This window comes from Simochromis diagramma, unplaced genomic scaffold (genome assembly GCF_900408965.1).
Source record: "Simochromis diagramma unplaced genomic scaffold, fSimDia1.1 OVJJ01000585.1, whole genome shotgun sequence".
NCBI lineage: Eukaryota > Metazoa > Chordata > Actinopteri > Cichliformes > Cichlidae > Simochromis > Simochromis diagramma.
In genome coordinates this window covers 4,708,855-4,730,765 of record NW_024387398.1, presented here as the reverse complement: position 1 = coordinate 4,730,765, position 21,911 = coordinate 4,708,855, and the positions used below count along the sequence as shown (strand labels likewise).

Sequence of the window (21,911 nt, the reverse complement as noted above, 5' to 3'; positions counted from 1 at the left end):
GGTGCAGACAAATGCCAGCAGAAACCACAACCTTCTACATGTGTTTTGGGGGTTAGGAGGAAGGGGCTGTTGCCTGGCAAAAATCATATGGAACGTGCAATTTGTAAATTGATTTTGGTTTTCAGGATTAGCAGGATTTCAAAACCGGCAAGAAGTTATTTTAATTAAATACAACAGTTTAGACATCAGATGGTTTAATTTCAACTTTCCATGTGGCTCAGCAATGTGGAATTATGACTTGTCTTAGCACTTAGCATGAGGCAGAGAGAAAAGTTGATCTGATTTCGCTCTGGCAGGGATCAGACTAAACGCAATCTGCAAAAACATGCATCTGGGTCCATATGATAGCCCAGAAGGACAAGAATATCTGTCCAGCTAAAGTGATTTATTGCTATTGTCCTGAGTGCTATTGAGGAACTGCAGCAGTTGAGGCCATTTGCTGTCAAGGACTGGAATAGTAAAGCAGTGTAGATCTTCACCACTTCAGGCCTGAGTGGTGAACTGTTCCCGCTTTTCTTGTAAATCGTAAGAAATACTTCTATGAAAATTTAAATAATATGAAACAGAAACAGAACAGCAAGATTAGATATTAGATAGGTAGTCAGAGGCGTATTACTTAAAAATATGTATATAAGCGATCAATATATTTCTAATCTTTAGCTTTTGGCTTTGCATCGGGTCACATAGCAACAAAGAAAGGCTTCAAACAGCAGAGACACAGTGTGTGTTTCTTGTGTAAGCCTGTAAATGCATTACAGTGACACTTATTGGGTGATATTGAACATGTGTTTTTGTAGCAGGGCCCCAGAACATGAGTGCAGCTTGAATTATCTTTTTTCAAGGCACTGGTAATAATTGAAATTGACTTTTCTGAATAAGACATAACAATCTATATGACTAATGTTCTGGTGACTGCAGCAGCATCCTGATAAATGAAGTGTGTTGTGTTTACAGTCTTCAGAAACACACCTGGAGTCAGAACAGACCTGGTGAATATTAGGCTGTCGACATATTTTACACAGCTCTGCAGAGAAAAGCAATAACCCACTGTAGTTGTCTAGTACACGCTTTGCCATAATGTGGCAGGTGATTACGCATCTGGAACTGGGATATTTAGGCTTTTCTGCTGTGACCCCTCTTATTCAGGCTTTAGCCAAATACCTCAGCTTTAAACTTCATTGCTGCTTCAAGCCCAGTAATCAAAGCAGGTGACTACAGTTTCTGATGCGGCAGAGTCCTTGAAATTCTGATTTTATTTATTTATTTCTTTTCTTTTCTACGCTTGGAGCTCAAAATGATCTAATTAATTCAGAAATATTAGAAGAACTGTGTACATAACACTGCCACTCTGTGTTCCTATCCTTAAGTAATTTCCCCTTTCATTATTCCTGTGGAGAATTTAATATTCTGTGTGATGAGAACTGCCTCCTTTAGGGATAATGCCGCTTGAATACTGCCCCTAAACAGTTTTATAGATTGTTAAGGGGCAATCGAAATGACTGCTCTCCATCTGTAAAAATTACTCCTCTAAGATATGAGAGATATGGAAGGAGAGTCGATGCACAGGCCTGCGCTTATAATATTTCATCATATTACTTGTAGATGCCGACAGTGGCTCGGAAGATGACCTTAGGAATTATAACATTTGATATGGCAAACAGCATGGCCGAGTCGCCTGTTTCAACACATCAGAGCAAACACGTGAAGGTTAATGCAGCCTGACAAACTACCCACAGTTCCCTGGGCTCAACGGATCGGTTCCATGTCATATTTACTTTACATAATTGCTGCCCTCTAATCTGTTACTATTAACACACAGCCTGTCTGGCTATTGTCTGCTGTAGTCTCTTTCACCTGTTTTCTCTCTGAGTACATTTTCCCTTTCCTCCCATGAGAATAGCCAGACATCATGATGAATAGTTGGCGTGAAAGTAAAGCATGCCACGGTGCATTCTTCAGGCCTTTAGAAAGTTAAAGAAACCAAGCGTCGCGATGGCAAAACCTCCATTGACGGACCGATTTGCATATGTGCTTTAATGACCTCACCTCAGAGGATTACTGTCAGGGATGTGACTCCTGCAGCAAAGTTTACCATTTAAAGAAAAGTTGTTTGTGGTCTGTGCAAGTTGCCAAATTATTGCTGAAAGTCACCCTAGCATTTGGGAGAGAAGAGATTGCACGCTCTTGAAATGTGCTTAGAGTAGGGATATTTAGTGACAGCACTTGATGCATTACCACTGTGGTCCTTAACTACATTGTATGCTGCGTGAGAGAGGGGGTTGGGGGGGGAAACATGGCATAAATGTAAGCTGTTTCAGGGGTATACGGTATATGCTTTTTTTTCTTTATATAACACCATTTTATTCTACAATTCATAACCAAGTTTTATTAAATTAAAATATGGATATCGGGAAGGGCTTGAAACAGTCGGGAATATAAATGGCATTTTATATCAGCACTAAAGATGGATTTAATTAGTATTTTTCATCTTGAATATCTGCTTAGTATAATGTGAATCCTGCCATTGCATTCTGATTGGAGAGGAGAGAGGAATGTTCTCAAAGGAACAGTTATTTTACCCAGCTCATGGCTATTGTAGGCTGACTGCATGACCTAATGTGTTGTGCGTAACACAAACTGAATTCTGGATCTCATTGCACACATGCATGCAAATACATTGGTGGTGATGTTGTGCGTAGGCGTTCAGACAAAGCAGCCAAGCTGGTAATTGTTTGTGATGAAGTGAAAGCCGTTCCCTTGGCTTTGTATGGATTACTTAAAATCAAGAAAAAGGACTATTCAAGCATGACACCTCTTGGTTTTGTTTTGAGGTTTTTGGCCGAAACAGGCTGAGATGAAAGCCACCTGCGATTAGCCACAGGATGCTGTCCTGCTGGTCCAGCTCTGGGGGCAGCACCACTTCACACTGTTGTAACCTACAGATTAACATTTATGGCTCAGCATGCTCCGTTGGACTTTCTGGGTCAAGACCAAGTGGCAAGATTGAGGAGTGGGCTTGACTTTGTAACAGTGCAACTCTCGCTGCATGCTCCAGGCTGAGGCTGGTGGGGAGAGCCAAACAGAAATGTGCTTAGTTGTGTCACAGGGAGAATAAAATAGAAATGCATTGTGCTCTCTGCTTGTGAAAATTGCTCTGAGCGAATACCTCTGCGGTGTCTAGGTTCGGCTTTCATGAACTACAGACATTATATTCAAAGGATCTGAATACGATGTCAGGAATTGTTACATTTTTAAAGGATGTTATAGCTTATTAGAGTCATACTTGTGTATTGTCCAGCTCACATTAAAATATTGATGAAACCGATTCATTATTTAAAGTTGAAGAATTTTTTATCTTCCCCTCGCAGTGATCCAACTTGCCAAAATTCTAAAGAAAAATGACTTTTGCTGTTTTGCTATACTTGCATTAAGAAATACCGATCCTGGAAAAGGTTTCCCAGAATAGCTTCCATCTGCCAAGGGCCTTAGGTCTGGTCTTTTGTGGCCGCTGGACAGCCCAGTGGGAAGTTGGGCGTCAGCTACGGTTGTCGATGGAGCCGGTTGATGGCCTCAATAATTCAGTTGACGTGACCTCTCTGATGCTGAAAGCCTCAGGTCTGGTGGGTGACGAAGAGCGATGATTGGGACAAGGCAAAGGTGCTAGTTCATGTGGGAAGCCAGTCAGTAACACATTTCTGTCTCTTTATTGTCAGCAGGGTGAAGGAGAAAATATTGAATATCGGAGCATTGAAGAGTGTAAAACTGGTGCATCTGATTTGGTGTAATGGTATACAGGTCAGCAATCTTTGACTTCCAGCGGAGAGCAGTGTGCATTCAGAATTCAGGCTTGGCCGATCATTACAGGCCAGATTCTACAAGTTTCACCCCTGGAAGTAGAAAAACCAGTGTGATGTGGTGAATTTTCAGATTGATGTTTCTTTTATAAGGCCTGCAGTCTCTCAGTAGTCTGATCGTGTGCCATCATGACCTACATACGCCTTAAAAAGCTGACAACAAGAGAATAAAACCCTCCAGTTTCTTTATGTATCGTAGGGTTTATGTGGCACAATTGGTCTAAAGAAGAAACGCTCTCTACCTATTATTCTCTGTAAATTGTTTTCATTGTGTGCTTTAAAATTTCTTCTAATTCGGTAGTATTGGCGTAGGTACATTGATTTATTTTGTAACGCCTATGAAGACTAACCGCTACTGCAGTATGTCTGTGTTTGGTCAGATTTGATGTTTTCCAGCAGTTGCAGCAGCTCTTGAGTATTGCGCTCCCATTGCAGTATTCTCCATTGAAGCTTTCCCTTATACTCTTCGGTTGTCTAGCGCTGTTATGTGACTGCTGCGTATATTCCATCTCCTCCTGCACATCCTAAAAGAGGGAGGTTTAGTTTGTGGTACAATCGTGTGAGATGCATTTGAATGACACCCAATGTCAGCACTTTAGAATATTTCTGCGCATTTGAATTTTTATCTGGTTGCCAGGTTTGTATGCTTGCAGAATTTAAAATATAGTTTGAGTAATGATTTTCATCCACTCTCTGAGTGCTTGTTGATTGGCTACAGTAGTTCTACAGATGTCCAGATTAGACTGTCAGGCAAGACTGATGTTGGACTTATAATCTCTAATTAAACAATGCACTCCAGTCTAAATAAATAAGATGTCTACAATGAAGTTTTTATTCTTGTCAGCGTCATTTTTGTTGTTACCCATTATGTTTTGTTTACAAGTTTACTGTTGTGGACAGATACGGCTTCTTTCAGCCCTCCTCAATTGTTTTTTGATTTCTCTGTTGCATCGTTACTCTGCAGCTGCATCGCTACAATTTAATTTTATTTCCGTAACAGCGGCTCGATCATGGATTTCTCTTTAAATTGCTGCAGGACGGTAGAAGTCTGTCAGCAATGGAGTCAATTCATTTTGTGCGAGTATTAGATGATAATTGTTGACAGTGTCTTGCAAGATTCTCAATTAAGTGAATGACCATGGACATCATTACTTCTTTAGATCCGCCATTTGAAATAACACTGCAGTGATACCAATTTGAGAGAAAAGCAAACTGTGGCTCATTGAATTAAGACTGTCTCGTGTAATTGGGTGTGTGATATGGAAGGGAGCACCTATTTTGATAAGAACTGGCTTCAATAATTGTAGCCTTGGATACAGATAAATGCTGTAGCCTGTGTGTGCGAATTCACTGAATAACCCGTTATTACCATTTGAGATACAAGGAGATACTGCAAAAAAACATTATAAAGCTCTGGGTTTTTATATTCCAATTGTCCACACCTAGCAATTACATTTTAAAAAATGAATCTGGCTGTGCTTGCAATTTCCCCACTAAAGATTCAATGAATATATAACTCACATGAGTCACAGGTGAAGGATTATTTGAGGGATTTGTAAACATCCACGCTCAGCTTATTGTGTTGTATCCTGGGACTGGCACATGCTTTTTTTATTATTTAATTCACACACACACACACACACACATATAACACAGAAAAGGCGAACAATAAAATGGTTAAGATTAGACGTTGACCGCTGTGATTTAGAGACAGGCAGGAAAAATAAGAAAACAAAACGCTTTGAGTTCAGTTCAGCTTTTTTTGATTTATTTTTCATAGTCACAGTACCTCTGTTTGTCTTTTAAATGCGCTGCAACTATGAGGGATGAAGCTTAAAGCTCCATGTGCCTGGAATAATGTGAAGTGACTGTACCAGAGATTTGCATCACTTTACTCTACTTGTGAATATGCATCATACACCGAGACGAGAGACCTAGCATGGAGTAGGATTTCATCGTGTTTCCTAAGAGTCGCACCGAGTGTGGTAAGCTCATCCGTCACCATGTATACTAAGGATATAGCTGCAGCTAAAATTTAATTGCTGGTAAATGCTGTCATGATTTTGTTTGCTGTCTTTTCTCCACTTCCTAACTGCCTTTCTCTCTCTGAATCTGTACATTTATAAAGACTGAATTATACCAAAATGTCGTTTTGGCATATCAGCACTATTTGGTCAGATTCCCCACGATTCACGTCAGCACTTAAAGAAAAAAAAAAAAATCACAATTTTGATGTTGATCTGGGTATTTTTAGGTAATAGTTCTACAGTTCTTGTTGCAGTGAGGAATTTAGGCATTGAGCCTCGATAAAGAACGAACACAATCTGGTTCAGATGGCATCCAGAATTCAGAGTTTGGGCATCACGCTGCAGACAAACACTTCTGTGTCTCCAAAATCACTAGTGTCAGGGGGAAACAGGCAGCATCTGATGGAACACTGCCCTGGTTCTCCCTCGCCCCTTCTCCAAGCGCTGGGAGGCACAAAAAAGCAGAAGAACTGAAGAGAAACTGAAAGAGGAGAGGCAGAGAGGAGCGTCAAAGAGGAAAGAGAGAGAGACTCGACAAGATGAATTATGCAAAGCTGTCAGAGGCGGCTATTGTTGGAGGTGCTGGCTGTGTTGAAGAGAGCCAGCCCTGATCTCCACAAGCTCCATCTACTGCTCTCACCACTCCCCGTGGCTGAGAGCCGTCTGATCTGTGCTCCGGCAAACGGCCAATAACAAGATGAGGGGGTTCGGGGGGAGTAGAGGGGCCAGCCAGGCCACTTGGTGACAGGTGAATTGTCTTGGAGGGACACACTAGGAACGACAAGTACGCTCTTTATTATCATTATTTACAGAGGTCACCAACAGGGAGATCTGAGCTGATACGTACAGCCGCCCTGCGGAAATATAATTACCGGACAAAGGCTTGGTGAATAGTTGCCACTTCAGCACTCTGGTCAGCAGTGGCTACTCTTGTTTTGCTTTGTGTGCTGAAGTAACCAGTGTCCGCCAGCTCAATTTAAGCTGGTGTAGGTGTTCATTAATCTAATTTTGCATGCTTATCAGTTCTGAGACATCTTAGAAAAGAAGCACACTTTCGTCTTCTTAATATTTCTGTCTATTCCTGCTAAAGTTGGAACAGCTTTAGTTATTTCACCTGAGAGATTTCAGTTATTTATTTATTTTATTTAGTTTTTATTTGATCTTTTGCATTTGCCTTGGCTTTGTTGGCACTCACATGCAATAATCAGAATTTAGTAACATTTGGATTGAAATGCGGTGACAGATGTTGGTTGGTCAGGTCGCTGTCAATCAAAACACACAGTCAGATGCAGATTAAAAGGAGGATGATTCTGTATTCTGCTAGAACCAAAGCTTAAATCAAATCGGTTTTTGAAGAAAGAAAAAAAATACTGGTTATTTTTTGTCATTTCAATAATTAGTTATGTAATATTTGAGATCAGTGATTCAGTGGTGTCTAGAAAGTCACTGATCCACCTTAGCAATCCTTGTTTGAAGTATCAGAAAGTATCCTTTTATGTTTTTGATGATTAATGTACCAATAACATTTTTCTCATTCATTTAATTCATTATAAACCATCTTATTTAACCAATCTCAAAAGGTTTCTCTCCTCTTTGGTCATCTCTTCTGAATCCCAGCCCTGATCTGTTGGTAACATAAGATATCCCCTCTGTCATCTTTGATGAATAAAGTACTAAACGGGAGACGTGGAAAAAGTAAATCTCAATTAGAAACCTCTTCAACTGCCCTGAAGAACCAGTTGACTTGGACACGTGTCTTCACACCTTATTATACAGATGGTTTATGGTTTATGCTTCAAAAAAGTGCAGAGGTGTAGGACAGTACTAGGCGTCGGGGGGACCGTACTCAACTGGCACGGGAGTCGTTCGGACGTGTGTGGAGCTGAGCTGCGTACATCATGAACTATCTTTTTCCGTGCCTCACTGGCTTGCAAGAGGACCTCTGTGTGACACTAATTTTGCAGTGTCGACTGTTCCACCGAGTGGTCATGGGTGACTAACTGTCCTGATTCAACTGCATGATCAAAGGTAAAAGGGAATGTAGAAGTGAATGATACAGAAAAGTTTTTTTTTTTTAGGGCGGGGAATGTACCGAGGATTTTTGATTCATAATGAACCCTAAAGGTTCTCCTCATTTAATCAAACAGAGCTGGTGTACACTAGTATGTACTCTCAGTAGGGTAGCCAGAGGCAGATTTTATGTAGTAAATGCATACTACATAGTCTAGTTTATACTGCACTATACTTAAAACCTCTGAAACTTAAAGTCTGTAAGAAAAACAGAATTCTCTTAAGAGCCTCTGTGACTTCTTGTACATATTTTAAACTGTAACGAATGAACCGTTAGTGTCCCCGTGTGTTGTGAGGAAATAAAGCGAAGCAGGACACTAGGATGAGCTGTGAAGAAGATGGCATCTTTGAGTCCTCAGAGTAATAGAGGAATGTTTATGGGGACATGCCTGGTCACTTAAGGGCTTGTAGGCTGATTAGGACACAAATCTAATTCCTCCTATAGTGGTCGCTTGTGGCTCAGTGGGTAAGACTTGTGGCATTAGCTGTTTTTCAGATACCGAATCTTCTTACAAGTCCATAAAGAAGGGGGAGTTTGCAATCAAGGAGGCTTCTGGGCGTGTCTGCTTGGACGAATCCTGTGCATTAATCTGCCAATCTGGACGGGTGTGTACAATTTCCTGAAAGTGATGAGATGTGATTGAGATGGCCTGTGGCATCGTAAAACAAGTGCGTGGGGGGGAGTGTTGAGTGTTGAGTGTCAGCCTTACAAGAGAGTGTGTCACTGATTGCATCTCAGCCCATCGGGGGAACAGAGCGATATGAAGCAACTCAGGGAGAAGGGGGGAAAAATAAGTTTAAGAGGCCTAGAACAGCTCACAGTTTTCATTATCCCTGCATCCTGTACTCCACCCGCAACTGCTTCAGTTTTTGGAACGTCTCTCTGGGGCTGGTGCTATCTCGCCGTGCGACGGTACGCTATCCTGGCTTCATTGGAAGGTTTTGATGCTTGATGTGAAACGAAGTAGATCTCATTTGGGGAAAGAAGGAGTCTGATACTCAAGTCTTACAGCTCAGCCAAGAGAGAAATGAAATTGTGGTGTGTGGCATGTGTGACTCTGCGCCGTGTGTGTGTCTCAGGAAGCAGTGGAAAATGGCTGGTAATAAACACTTCTGACACACCACGGCTCCCATCCACATTCCACTCAAGGGTTTTTTGTGGATTAGTCACATTCTCATCCCCCTTGTCCACATTTAGAGCAGAGTGAGAGTGTCTTCTCTGAATTTCTAACAAGTTAGGATTTTTAACACCAATTTATCTAATGTTTCTGTGGCCAGAGACAAACTGCATGTATAGCTAGTGCAGTGTTTGTAGTTGTCAAATACTACAGTGAGAGTTTGGGAAACAAAGCTGGTTCAAAGTCTTTGTATGATATTAGAGTCTTTTACTGTCTGCCCTGGATGGTAAATAGAGAAAGGTAGTCTTTTTGCTATTTTAGGCATGAAATTAAACACTGGTTTAAAATATGCAAATGAATATCTGTCAAATATAAAGACTTGATCACCTTGCAGTCTCTTGACACTGTGTCTGGATTTTTTTTTTAAATCTCTGAGATCAAAAACAAAACAAAGAAAAAAAAACGCTTTCAATTTTGGAAGAGCTTTCATTGCTGCTAATTTAAACCGATTAAATGGTTCTTGTGATAGCTGCTTCTTGCCCACTTGTGGACTATTCAAAGTAACAAAGGCACTGTTCTGGAAAAAAAAAGATTTCTGTTATGATTTTTAGTACCTCAAATGAAGTTCAGTTTACCTTCACTTTATTGTTGTGGGTGCAGAAATTATGTGGAGCTTAAGAAATGGTAAATTGAAATGATCTGTGTGTATGTGGAAATACAGTATACAAGTATAAAACGTCAACATTGATAAAAAAAAGCACAGTTTTATTTTCCTCTCTCTCTCTATGTATGTATATGTATGTGTGTGTGCATATATATATATATGAATTTTGATAGAAATATCTAATCTTGTCATTGTTCTTCTGTGCATTTAAAGTAACACTTATTGAATGTTCATATAAAGGCTTGGCATTCTAATTTTATCAATTAAATAAAAGTCTTTTTAAAGTGATAATGAAAGTAAAAGCTTTCCTAGTCATGTCAACCTGTTGATTTATCCTTCATTTTAGCAGAATTTTGCATTCGGAGAATGTTAACTTTGGAGCATTGTCAGTGGAAAATTGCAAAGTTTTAAACTTTTAAGTTAAAAAAAGAAGAAATTGTTTTTTTAATCTTTTTTTTTTACAGAGTGCTTACTGAAATTACTGGAATTGAAAGTTTTTGAAGGACAATATTTAGAGTTAACACACTGAAGATAAACATGACTGCAAATGCAACACAGAGGTGATCTTTTAAGAGGCGAAGTCAACTTAAGGAGGTATATATCAGTGCACGGTGAGGTTTCAGGGGTGTGGGGGTAGAGTCGGGGGTGGGGCCATGAGAAGGGGATAAGTGTGTGCTTTAGAAGATGAAGCAGATGGATTAGTGTTATCTGAGCTCCTTACTTCCTTTCCTCATCTCTCTTTTCCAGGTAGAGTGGCTGGAAGGCTGAATGGACTGAAGAAGTGGGCGACAGAGGTTCAGAAGTGGGGAGGAGGGTTTGGGGGGAAATCGGTTACAGGACGAGAATCAAAGCCACAGGAGGAAGAGGAGAGGGGGTAAAGCAGTGAAATAATCCAGTGGTGAGTGTCTCAGGAGAGTGCTGGTGGTGAAGGGGAGCGGAGTTGGATACCCAGCATGCAGGCAGCATGGAAAGGGTGAGGGAGCAGCGGCCTTTCTGCTCGCTGTCCAAGAGCCAGAGAGACCGAGAGAGACACTGTGAAAGAGACAAGGATCGAGAGCGCCGTTACACCGCCTCCTCATCAGACCGGGACGAGGGAGCCTGCCGCGTGCCCACTCAGAAATCCTACAGCTCCAGTGAGACGCTCCAGGCCTTTGACCATGACCCTTCACGAATGCTCTTTGGAGGAAGAGTCAAGGAGATGGTCCATAAGGAAACTGCAGAGTACACAAGGCCAGGTTAGCAAGAACAAATGTTGTCCTTCTGTGGGATTTTTCAGGATTTGTTAGATGAATGTACAAAATGTAAGCTCAGAGAGGTGCGGATTGCCTGTCATTTTTTAACGTCATGGCCAGTGTCATCAGAGTTTATCATTTAAAAGGCACCGGGTACAAAAAAATGATTGTAGCAAAAAGTCTTCCATCTTATAGTGGCATTTTTCTAAATCGAACAAGAAGCTCTTAGATTTCAGTTGTTGTTAGACTTTAGTAAATACCACAAAGAACAAAAGCCTTATATCCATGTTCATTTGCTGATGTCTAACAGTGCGAAACCTCATTAGTAAATGAATGCTCATGCAAGGATTTTGTTGCTTGTTTGTTTAATAAATGTTATCCCACAGTTTTATCTCCCACTTTATCTCTGCAAGCTTGACAAGAAATAACAATATGGCGCCAGTATGCTAGACAGTAGTAAACACAATTAAAGGATGTCAAACAAAAGCATAAATTAGATTTATATTTCTAAACTTTTACAGAGAATTCCTATTGAGTGTGATGTAGTGGGCTACTCTGACCTCATAAAATGCTCAAGCCCTGCAGGACTATGTTAAAATAATAAGATAAAATGTACAATAAGTAACCCTCTTCTTTAATTGGCTGTTAGAAACTGCTGTAATTTCCGTAATTAAAAACTTTGGGCAGTTTATTCTATTTTATGGCACTCCTTTGGCTCGTAAGATTGCAATCACAAAAACTATCCATTACACTTTTACATTTTCATGGTGCTAATTGGTGTCCATTTTAGAATAAATGGATTTATGATGAAGTTGTGGGAAGAAGAGTAGTTTCCTTTATTTCTTTTTAAAAATCCAGGCATTTAGCCTTAACGAGTGTTTCTTACATCATCACAGTAAAAGTCAGATTTAATGTTGATGATGGAAAAAGAACATGTTCTTGTTAATTAGTTGCTTTATTTGCTCTTTATGTGTTGTGCGTATAGCACAATAGCATAAGAATCCTGGTACATTTTAAAATGGCTTATATGACAAAAATCGAGCTGTGTGAATTTCACTAAAATTTTAAAAAACATTTTAAATACATCAGAGGCTGATGAAAATGTCTTATTTTGAAATGGTAAAATATACTGGAGATAAAATACATTATAGCTATGATGATTTCTACATTAAATATTAATAATTAGCTATAGCAGTTTCTGGATGAACACACATATATATTTGAGCCTGACTACAAGCATCTACTAAGCAAATACAGCTCATTTCATGGTTAAAATCAAATATGCAATGAATGAAACTGAAATATGAACTTTTTAATTGAAGGACTTTGAGGTGAACTAAGATGTTTTTGTGTTTTTTTTGGCAGTATGCCTGCATCATTTAAAAAACAATTGAAAACATGCTGCAGACTCTTTTAAAGGCATTGCAGGTTAATTTTTATTTTCAGAAATAAGCAAACCCTTAAGCAATGTGAAATGGAGACAAAACTAATTTAGAGCATTGCTGTGATTTATTGTTAAACAGTCTCTTAAACAGTTTCTAAAAAACTATCATAATAATTAGGTGATTAGCATCTTTACTTTTTTTTTATCTGTAATTTAATCCAAGGATATTGATTTCAGACTATTTGTCTAATGGAACTTGGTAATCTTAAACATAGCAATTATTATAATTTTAATTAGACTATTTGTGTGATTTGAGTCAAAGAAATGCAGTTGTAGATCTTGATAAGTTGATGAGTGTTAAGTAGCTTTGGAGGAACTTGTTAAGGCTTTAATTTAGCAATTACCCCCTGCCTTGTCGCCATGCTCTTAGATTAACAGTTTTGTTGTTGTTTTTTTTCTCTTTAAATAGCCCTGCTCATGGCTATTAAATACGGTGTTGCTTGGTTTGTTAACTTTACTACTTCTGTCATTGACAGGGCAGACATTTTCGCTAAGGCAACTCGGGATTTGTGAGCCACCGGCTCGCAGAGGCTTGGCTCTCTGCCCCGAGACTGGCCTCTCCCACCCACTCAGCAGCTATTCCAGAGGACCCGTCGCTACCGAAAACCATGAACCTGTATCACCAGAACGTACCATTACTCTTTGGGGGACAGGGGCAAAATCAGGGCAGAATTCATGCCTTTCCAGCCGCTCTAACTCGGCGCTCACACTCACTGACACCGAAATGGACAATAAATCGGACAATGAGATGGGTGAGTGTGGCACACGTTTCATTATTTTACCTTAAAATGCTTATTTGTTTGTAGCCCTTACCCTCATTGCTTTTCAAAGGGGGAGAAATCACTCTGTATAAAGAGCAGCAGTAGGTTGGATTATGGTGGGTGCTGGAGACAAGGCTCTGATTGGTGGAACAATGTGAAAACGCGATTGGTGGGGCTGGTATCTTGAGAGGCATTTGCAGCTGTCTTTGTTTGGATCAAAGGCGTGATTCCTTGCCGCATGCGGAAAGGAATCGGGCCTTCAGATTGAGTAGTTGCTAGTCACCTGGTCCTGCTCCACAGGAAGCAAAGGAGTTTGATAAAGTTTCCCCATGGGCTAGCGTTAAATCAAAGATAGCTTTGTGTGCCTCAGTCTGAGATTTTGCTTAGAAATTCTGCAGTGGTTGACTGGGCATGCATAATGGCTGATTAAATGGGCACAATGGTTTGAAGTGCAAATTTGATCATGCTGGAAACCTGAGATGGAGGATTGAGGTTCTGTGTTTGAAGAGGGCAAATCTTTGTTGCGTCAAATGGAGGCAATACATGTAAGATGGCTATATTGCTGTGTTGTTGTTAAACTCATTTATGTCGTTCCACTCTTTTCACATTTTACTGTTGTTATGCTTGTTTTTTATTATTGCTCACTGAAAGGTTAGTTTGCACTTCGGAACATCATTTTGATCAAATCTGTTGCAAAATGACATCCAGTGCTTTTTTCACCAGTTTTTCTTCTTCCGTCATCCATCATTTTCTTTTATTGAAATGCATTGCGTCTCTTCTGTCTACGCTCAAAGTCAGCCTGTCATTAACTTTATCATCTCAGCAGCATATGTTTTGGTGTAGGGCTTCAAAATTTTCCTTCTGAAGTTGATGACTGAAAGTGCTCATGACATTGCACATCATTCATCACCATTAAAGTGTGAGCCATCGCCATTATAACACATGCAATGTAAAACTCTAATTATTTTAAGAAACCAGTGGTCTCAAAGAGTGGCAGGCAGTTTAAATAATTAGAGTTGATTACACTTTACTGGCAAGAACATTAAAGAGAGGGTAGAAAGGAAAATGTCTTGTGTTCATGTGCTATCAATTTTTATCTAAAAACATTGGCTACAGTCTGACATTTGAGACAAGTCATTTTCTTAATGGCAGTATTCATCATAGAAAGCTTGTCTCCGGGGGAGGGGGCTGAGTAAGTATTTTACCTTTTCAAAATACCATCAGAATTCAAGTCCGTGTGTTTGTTCCTGAATCTGGCCTTTACTTTGGCCCAATACGCTGCGTGCATTTATGAGTCACTAAAAGCTCCGCTCTAACCACAGAAGTGCCTGTAAACATGGCCTTCACCTCCTTAGTGCTCGATTCCAGTCATATTTGATGGTGAATACGCCAAGAGTGAAACTATATCAACAGTCATTTCTTCAATATGCTCTCTGTCTAGCTTTGATTGCACCTGGCCTCCACCATTTTAACTGTGCGAACACACACACACACACACACACTTATACAAACGCCGCGGTACGCCCCTTTGGCATACCTCCTCTGGAGTTTCTTTTGGAAACTCCTCAAGAAGCTGCTGCTGATTGGCTCTAGCACAACACCCCACTGAGACTTAAACTCACTATTGTCTCAATTAGTTTCGCAGGGAAAATAAACACTTTATCTCTTTATCTGCTTTGCCATACATTTTTTCAAAAAATGTTACAAAACTCAAAATCACCTAAGAACATAATTTAATGGTATTATTGAAAAATCTACCTACCCCCTGTTTGTTCAAATAAGTACACACACACGCACACACTCACACACACACTCACACACACACTATCATTATCTAGGGTTTGAACCAGAGCAAAGGAAAACCTGGCCAGTGTTCCATCTCTGTAGATCTTGGTCCTTTTTTCGTCAGGAGCATTGCACTTTTGACTTTCACTATTTAATGAAGCAGCTAAGAGAAATGACCCATCCAAAGGTTTCCATCAACTGAATATGCATGCTGAAGCTCCGACAAGGGGCCGTTCAGCCCCACTTATTCATAAATGAACTCAATATTTCATTCTAATTCGCTCTGTTCTATAGAGTGTTCGACACAGACAAGTACCGAGCCCTCAGCACATTCACAGAGAGCGGCATCTGCAAATGTTAACCTCTACGAGAAAGAGCTCCACCTTTCAAAGATGGACCAAAAGTGGTCATAAGTGGACAGTGTACAGCTTTCGATGGTCAACTGGAGACCACAGACTGAATAAGAGCAGTTGTTTTGTGAAGTGATTCATTTGCATTTTTGCAAATAAAAATGACCTTTGCTGAACTTTATTTTTCAAAAGAGACGACTGAGACTGTGAATCATCTGAGTTCAAGTCTGTTGACATTATGCTCATGATTATCCATTTTTATAATCATCTCCTTTTAATAATATCAACGTACAGCTTTTATTACATTTTCTTGTCTAATTCTTTCATGCGAAGCCCCTAATTGTATTATAACTGTTCATTGGTGGCATTTTATTGAAAAGAAAGAGGGGGAAAGAGGGGAAAAACTGTTAAATAGCTTGCATTGATTTTACACTTAAGATAATCCAGAGCAACTGATAGAATCCCTGGAAAACAAAACTGATTGATTAAAGTGTTTGTCTTATTGGTCTTGTAGCTGTATGAATAGCCATGTGATAATGAGCCATCCTTACGTTTCCTAATGGATTGCACCATTGTTTTGTCCTCTATATGAATGGTATGCGCCATATCATGCTTTTTACACATAACATGGCATTGGAAAAAATGTAATTAAAATAAAAGCAACAATAATCAATAACACTTTGGCTTTTTAAATATTTGCAAGCCTACAGTGATACTCTCTAAATATATGCTCCCTCTCATCATGCAGAAATTATTTACTATCATCCCCTATATATGACAGTGATAAGTTTGCTATGGATAAATACACATCATATATTTGCACACACATATAAACACGCAGACACACACTTACTTAGTTGCTTACTTACTGTCTCATGTAACATTAGTGCTGTGACATCTACCAGCCATGAAGAGTTAGGAATCCATGTCTGTGGGGAGTGTACCGGCGCTCCGAGTGGCAAATGGATATTAAAAGAAATGTTTGAAAGAATTCTGATTTTATTTATTTATCTATTTATTTTTAGTTTCTACAACTAGGAGATTACAGTCAAATTTTCTACAGCAACAATGCTGCATGGAAATAAAAAATAATTTCTCTTAAATAATGTCAAATGCATTCAGAGACAGAACAATTAATTATTAATTATTATTTACACAATCTGTGTAAATAATCATTCTGTACATTCGATAATCTTTAATCCTACAACTGTTTACAACTTGCATAGTTCCCATTTCTGTATAGCTGTATATCTCAGATTCTGTAAAGTTATTTATTTCATATTCTGCATAGTTTTTCATATTTATATCCTGTTCATAGCCTGTACATAGCTTGTACTCACTACAGCCTGTACATACTTATAGTTATAGAATATTCACAACATACTTCATACCGTGTACATTATAACATACCATAATAGACCCATTTCTGTAATATACTCACATATCTATATTATTGCTAATATATATTGTAATATATCTATATGACTAAAGCACTTCTGGATGGATGCAAACTGCATTTCGTTGCCCTGTATATTGGAATAAAGTGAGAAGAGTTGCGTTAAAATTTTATATAATTTAACTCAGATTAATAGTCAGGTATAATGATGCTGTATTTTCTAAGCTTCTTTTTCCAACACTAAATGCACATGAAAAAATATCAGAAGGATTGTTCTATTTGGTGTCGTCTTTATATCCTGAAGTGCCACCTTTCCTGGAATGTATTCATTTGCAGGATGTAGAAACTCTGTTTGCATGGCTCAGAATGTGGGTCACTTCATATCCTTGGGTTTTTCAATCCCACTCACTTTTCACTGAAGTGGGAGGAATTTGTTTAAATATCTTTAAGAAATTAAAATAGATATTTGGACTAACTATGCATTTTTTTTCTGTTAATGTCAGGTTTTCTTTACAGAATTGAAAAAAAATGAATGTAATTTTATAAGCCATTAAGCTTTGAGATTAATTAAATTTAACACCTCAAAAATGAACAAGCAGCCATTTTTGCTCCACTGCTTTCCTGCCAGTTTTAGTAACACACATTTAGAACAACATATATTATTAAAAATATACAGAAAATATTCCCATTTCAATAAATGAACAAATTTCTAAACAAAGCTGAAGTTTTCTTCAAAGCTGACTAGACACTGTTCTTATTGGGGCACTTGCTACTACTTTACGGTAATGCATTTTTTATGTTTAATATGAAATTGTAATAGTATAGTTTAACTGCTGCTGTGATGTAAATAGTTAAATTTATTTAGGACCATTACATCAATATATAGCTACTGAGTAAAAAATGAAAACAACCATGGAGAGTGTTTTTTTTTTCACCTTAATGTTGAAGTGCAGGCTTCAAAATCAATATTGTACCCCTCATAAAACATGAATGACTGCCTGAAACAGAAACGGCATGGCCCAGTTGAGTTGTATTCCTAATAGGGTGTGAAAAAGCTCACACTTACTTGTTAGGTACTGCAGCTACAGAACTGCAGTACCTCATGACAGCTCTCCTGGCTGTATAAACTCTTACACATAGGGTTTATTGTTAAGTAGGAGGGGCTTAATGCCTGCTGACCCCTGCTTAGGAAAAAGCAACTTCCACTGTGATGCCTGTCACTGCTGGTTAAAGGAGCATCTTTTGCTCTGACCTCAACCTTGTGTCCAGAGTAGTTTTCATGGAAAAGTGTTTTGCTTTGATGCTTTCATGGAGGATGGACACTGTGAATGTTCCATTCCCTTGTATGTCTTTTCAGACATCTGTTATCAAGGACTGTTTACTAGTGGATGTAGCAGAAAAGAATTTCAATTTGTCCAAGTCACAGGTCCACATTGCAGTCATACACATTTTACAGTTGAATGTAGCTCACAAATTTATTGTGTGAACAGTGCCAGCAAAAGGTTAATTAAATCAGTAGAGGAGTCACTGCAAAGTGTGCTGTAGCACAGCAAGCACCAAAGGCTTTTTGGGTGGGAGTATGAAAGCGTATCAGACATCCTCTAACATGCTTCCCTGTGTGCATGTATTCATGTTCTCTCACTCTGCGCCTCTTCCTCTCCTGTCTCGTGCACGCGCGTGCACGCACGCACACTCGAATATCTCACTTTGTTTCTCACACTTTATCTCTAAGATTAGAAAAATCAAGCAAGAGTGCAGACATTTGCACACACACGCACACAAACCTGCATGCACGCAGGGCGTCACGCTGACGAAGGTGACACGCCATCTGTCAAACTCCTGTCTCAGATATGCGCCTTGTATTGTGACAGCAGAATCAGCCTATTGATCGTAGCATGAAGAAAACCTCCCTCACCACTTTCATAATTCAGTGTGGCACAAGCCGAATACAAAAAGAATAAATAACATCAGAGTTTGTTTTGGGTTTTTTTCTCTCATTTTGGGGGGGCGAGTGGTGGGGAGTGGGCGGGTCAAAAGGCCTGGCCATCTGTGATAGTTTTGAAAAACACTCCAAAGCTGGCAGAGAAAACAGTTTCATCACTTGTTAATGGGGCTAGGAAGGTGTCTGAGCTTTATCTCGTGCCTCGTCAAAGGAGGAGACATGCTTTGATTGCCATCATTTATTGTCATCACTTCCGTGCTCGCCGGCACTGTCACCAGTTAAGTGCTCACATTGTTAGTGCTTGGGGTGACAGGGGAAGTGGGATTCAGTGATGACACGCCAAGGTGTCATAGCAGGGGTTGTGCTCATCAGTCATGTGAAAAGATTCTAGATTCTATTTTTGAGAAGATTGGAAAGTCTAGGAGAGGTCACCGCTGCGGCGCAGAGGTCATCGCCATTTGAACCTTTGTCCGAGCGAACGACAAACTGACTGCAAATAATTTCAATTTAGTCTTCAACACCACGGCTCAATCTCGAGCTCCGCACTAAGTCCTAATCACTAAACCCTCAAAGCCTTAATTTACGTCACAGTTTTATGACTTAAAGCCTCTCCGCCAACATGTTTGACGGTTGCTGCTGTAAGACTTTTTTTTATGTCTGTTAGTTGCTCCTTGTTTGTGACATTACAGTGTTTATACATTTAAAAAAATCATAAAACCCATAAACCTTTTGCTATATCTATTGCCTGCAATCGTGCATTAAATAACCACAACAAGAAGTCACCAGCTGCTGTCACAGATAAACCTTCCAGCACATTTCAACCTATCACGGCTATTACAATACCTAAGAGTCCGTGATAGGTAAACATCACTGATATCTCAGTGGGGTTCAAATATAGACTTTCAAAAAGGGCACATAATGCTGTCAAACAGTGAGCACAAGAGCCTTTATGCATGTGAAGATTTGGCAGTGGAACATCCACAAGCTCTCCTTCACGTAGTGGAAGCGTCTGTGAGTCCGTCCATGAGTGTGGAGACTGGAATCGGTCCCATGCCTCAACACCACGATACGCCGTGTGTGAGACTGTCCTTTTGTCGTGTCAGTGTAGTTTTGTGTGAAGACACTTTCTGGTGAACACATTAATACAACAGCAACACATGGTGAAAAAAAACTTGTATTCACACCCCAACATCCCCCCACAGAGAAGATGATCTGATTAGACTTTGGAGTGCCTTGTTGTATAAATTTGCATATTAATAAGGAAAAGCAGATTTTCTTGAAACCACTCTCTCCCTATAATACTTCAAAGATATTTTCCACCAACATCATCTATACGAAGACGAATGTATTATTTATCTTACTTAAAAATAACCTTTCCTACAAATGTGAACAATAGTTTGGCAAAAGGGATTTTTTATTTTCTTTAGTTACTTTGGTTACTGTGTGATGTCAATGTGACAAAATGTACTTTAAGTCTCTCTTCAAAGTCCAGAATTATGATTTAATAGTTAATTTATGTAACAAAATCAAAAAAGTGTGATTTTTTTTCAAATATTTTATCCAAATAACAGTCAGATACAGATTTATTTATTTTTTTCACAGACTTGAAAAACAAGCTCAAATTCAGGAAGCTGGACGTAACTATGCCAACTCCGACTGTGGATTTTTTTGGGAGCAACTGTACACTTTGCTTTTATTCTCATTGTTGATGTCAGAGTTAGCCACTATTTCACCACTAAGACATTTTAGATTTTCGAGTGGAGCTCTTATCTGCAAAATTGTTAGGCAGACAGTATTTGGCTTGATCTTTGATCGCACTATAGCATTACATGGGCTGTGAAGATGTGTTTGCAACTTAAAAAGCTATTTACTTGGTCCAACATCTATTTTCTGTCACACAGTCTCCGAATAACAGCACTTGCTTCTTTGACTTCCGTCTCCTCAATTTAGCCGAGCGTCACAGACGACACTGTTTTAACCCATGCTTGCCTCGATCTAATTACTTGCATGTGTTAGACTACAGGACATATTATTAAGATTAGGAATTACTCCGCAGTTGTCAATTACAAGGACCACTATTTACTGTCCTCGAGAGAAAACGGCTCATTTCATTTCATCACACAACCTAATTGAGTGATTGCATTACAGTGTAATACGGAAATAGCCAGGAAACCAATTTAGACTCTGTGAATATCACTGTAAGAAACTGGGATTAGTGCGTTGATCCATTTGTCTTGTTTTGTAGCTTCATGTATGTCTGGTATGTCTCCTGCAATTGGAGACCATCAATGTGTTTTTGTGTGAATCCATCGATCTATCTTTGCTCTCCTAAGAAGTGAAGAAAATAGACCTATAGGTAAACACTTGCTACTGATTGTTTGTAAAGTATGTAATCAAGAAGAATGTTATTTTCCAATTTGTTGCTGGCAAATTAAAGCCACCACAATGTAAAGACGTACAAAAGAAAGAAAAATAACTTCAAAAGCAAACCTTGAGGACAGTCAGGTCTCTGGGTTTATTTTTTTTCTTCATATGGGCTAAAATGGATTTTCTTCCTTCTCCTGGATCAACACAGGGTGTTCAAAAGTTGTCCCTTGGCTAGATCAACCTGCCAATTTATTTGGTCTCATGTCTTCCTTATTTTATGATCTCCTTTTTCTCCCCTATCTTGGGACACAGGAATATTTGTTATATTTATTGTCATGGTGCAGTGGTTTTATGTCCTTTATCATCCAATACTGAGGCGCACAATCAAAAAGTTGAAAGTCTTATTATTCTCCTGTTGTAGTTGTTTTACTGGAATATAAAAATGCCTCTGCTTTGCAGGTGTCACGCTAAATATATATATATTTCTAATTGCTTAGAACACAAGCACATAACCTGCTGTTATGGAGCATTTCTTTAGACTAAAGGCTGCAGTGGTGTTAATAATCTCAGGAGTGTAGCAAAATTAAAAGGGAAACCACGCTTATCTAGTCCAATTAAGTGACCAAGTAACAAAAAAATGTGCAGAAATGTTTTGTGCTAATTGTGTTGGGCAGCACTAATTTTATTTTTGACACATGCAATTAAAAGCACATTTTTACTCCAAATTATACCGCTGGATCTTTTCATTGGTTGTGGAAATGTGTTTGAGTCTATTATACACATGAATAAATGTTTCATTAAAAGACTTTGAGTTCAGTCAGGATTTCAGGGAGTTTTCATCATGTGAGTGTTTCATCTAGCTCAAACAATGCCGCAAATCAAAGGGTTTCAATCTCAATTT

General features: G+C 39.1%; 1 protein-coding gene across 8 annotated transcripts in view; it reads left to right on the top strand.

Moving 5' to 3' along the window:
- si:dkey-237h12.3 (teneurin-3) overlaps nt 1–21,911 on the top strand; it is a 132,357-nt gene that overhangs the window by 1,803 nt on the left and 108,643 nt on the right. For all 8 annotated transcript variants that reach the window (XM_040010185.1, XM_040010186.1, XM_040010191.1 and 5 more), the window contains exons 3-4: nt 10,481–10,968; nt 12,886–13,161. In XM_040010185.1, the coding sequence (XP_039866119.1) occupies nt 10,698–10,968; nt 12,886–13,161 (547 nt within the window). In that variant the 5' untranslated portion in view covers nt 10,481–10,697. The remainder of the gene's footprint in view (nt 1–10,480; nt 10,969–12,885; nt 13,162–21,911) is intronic.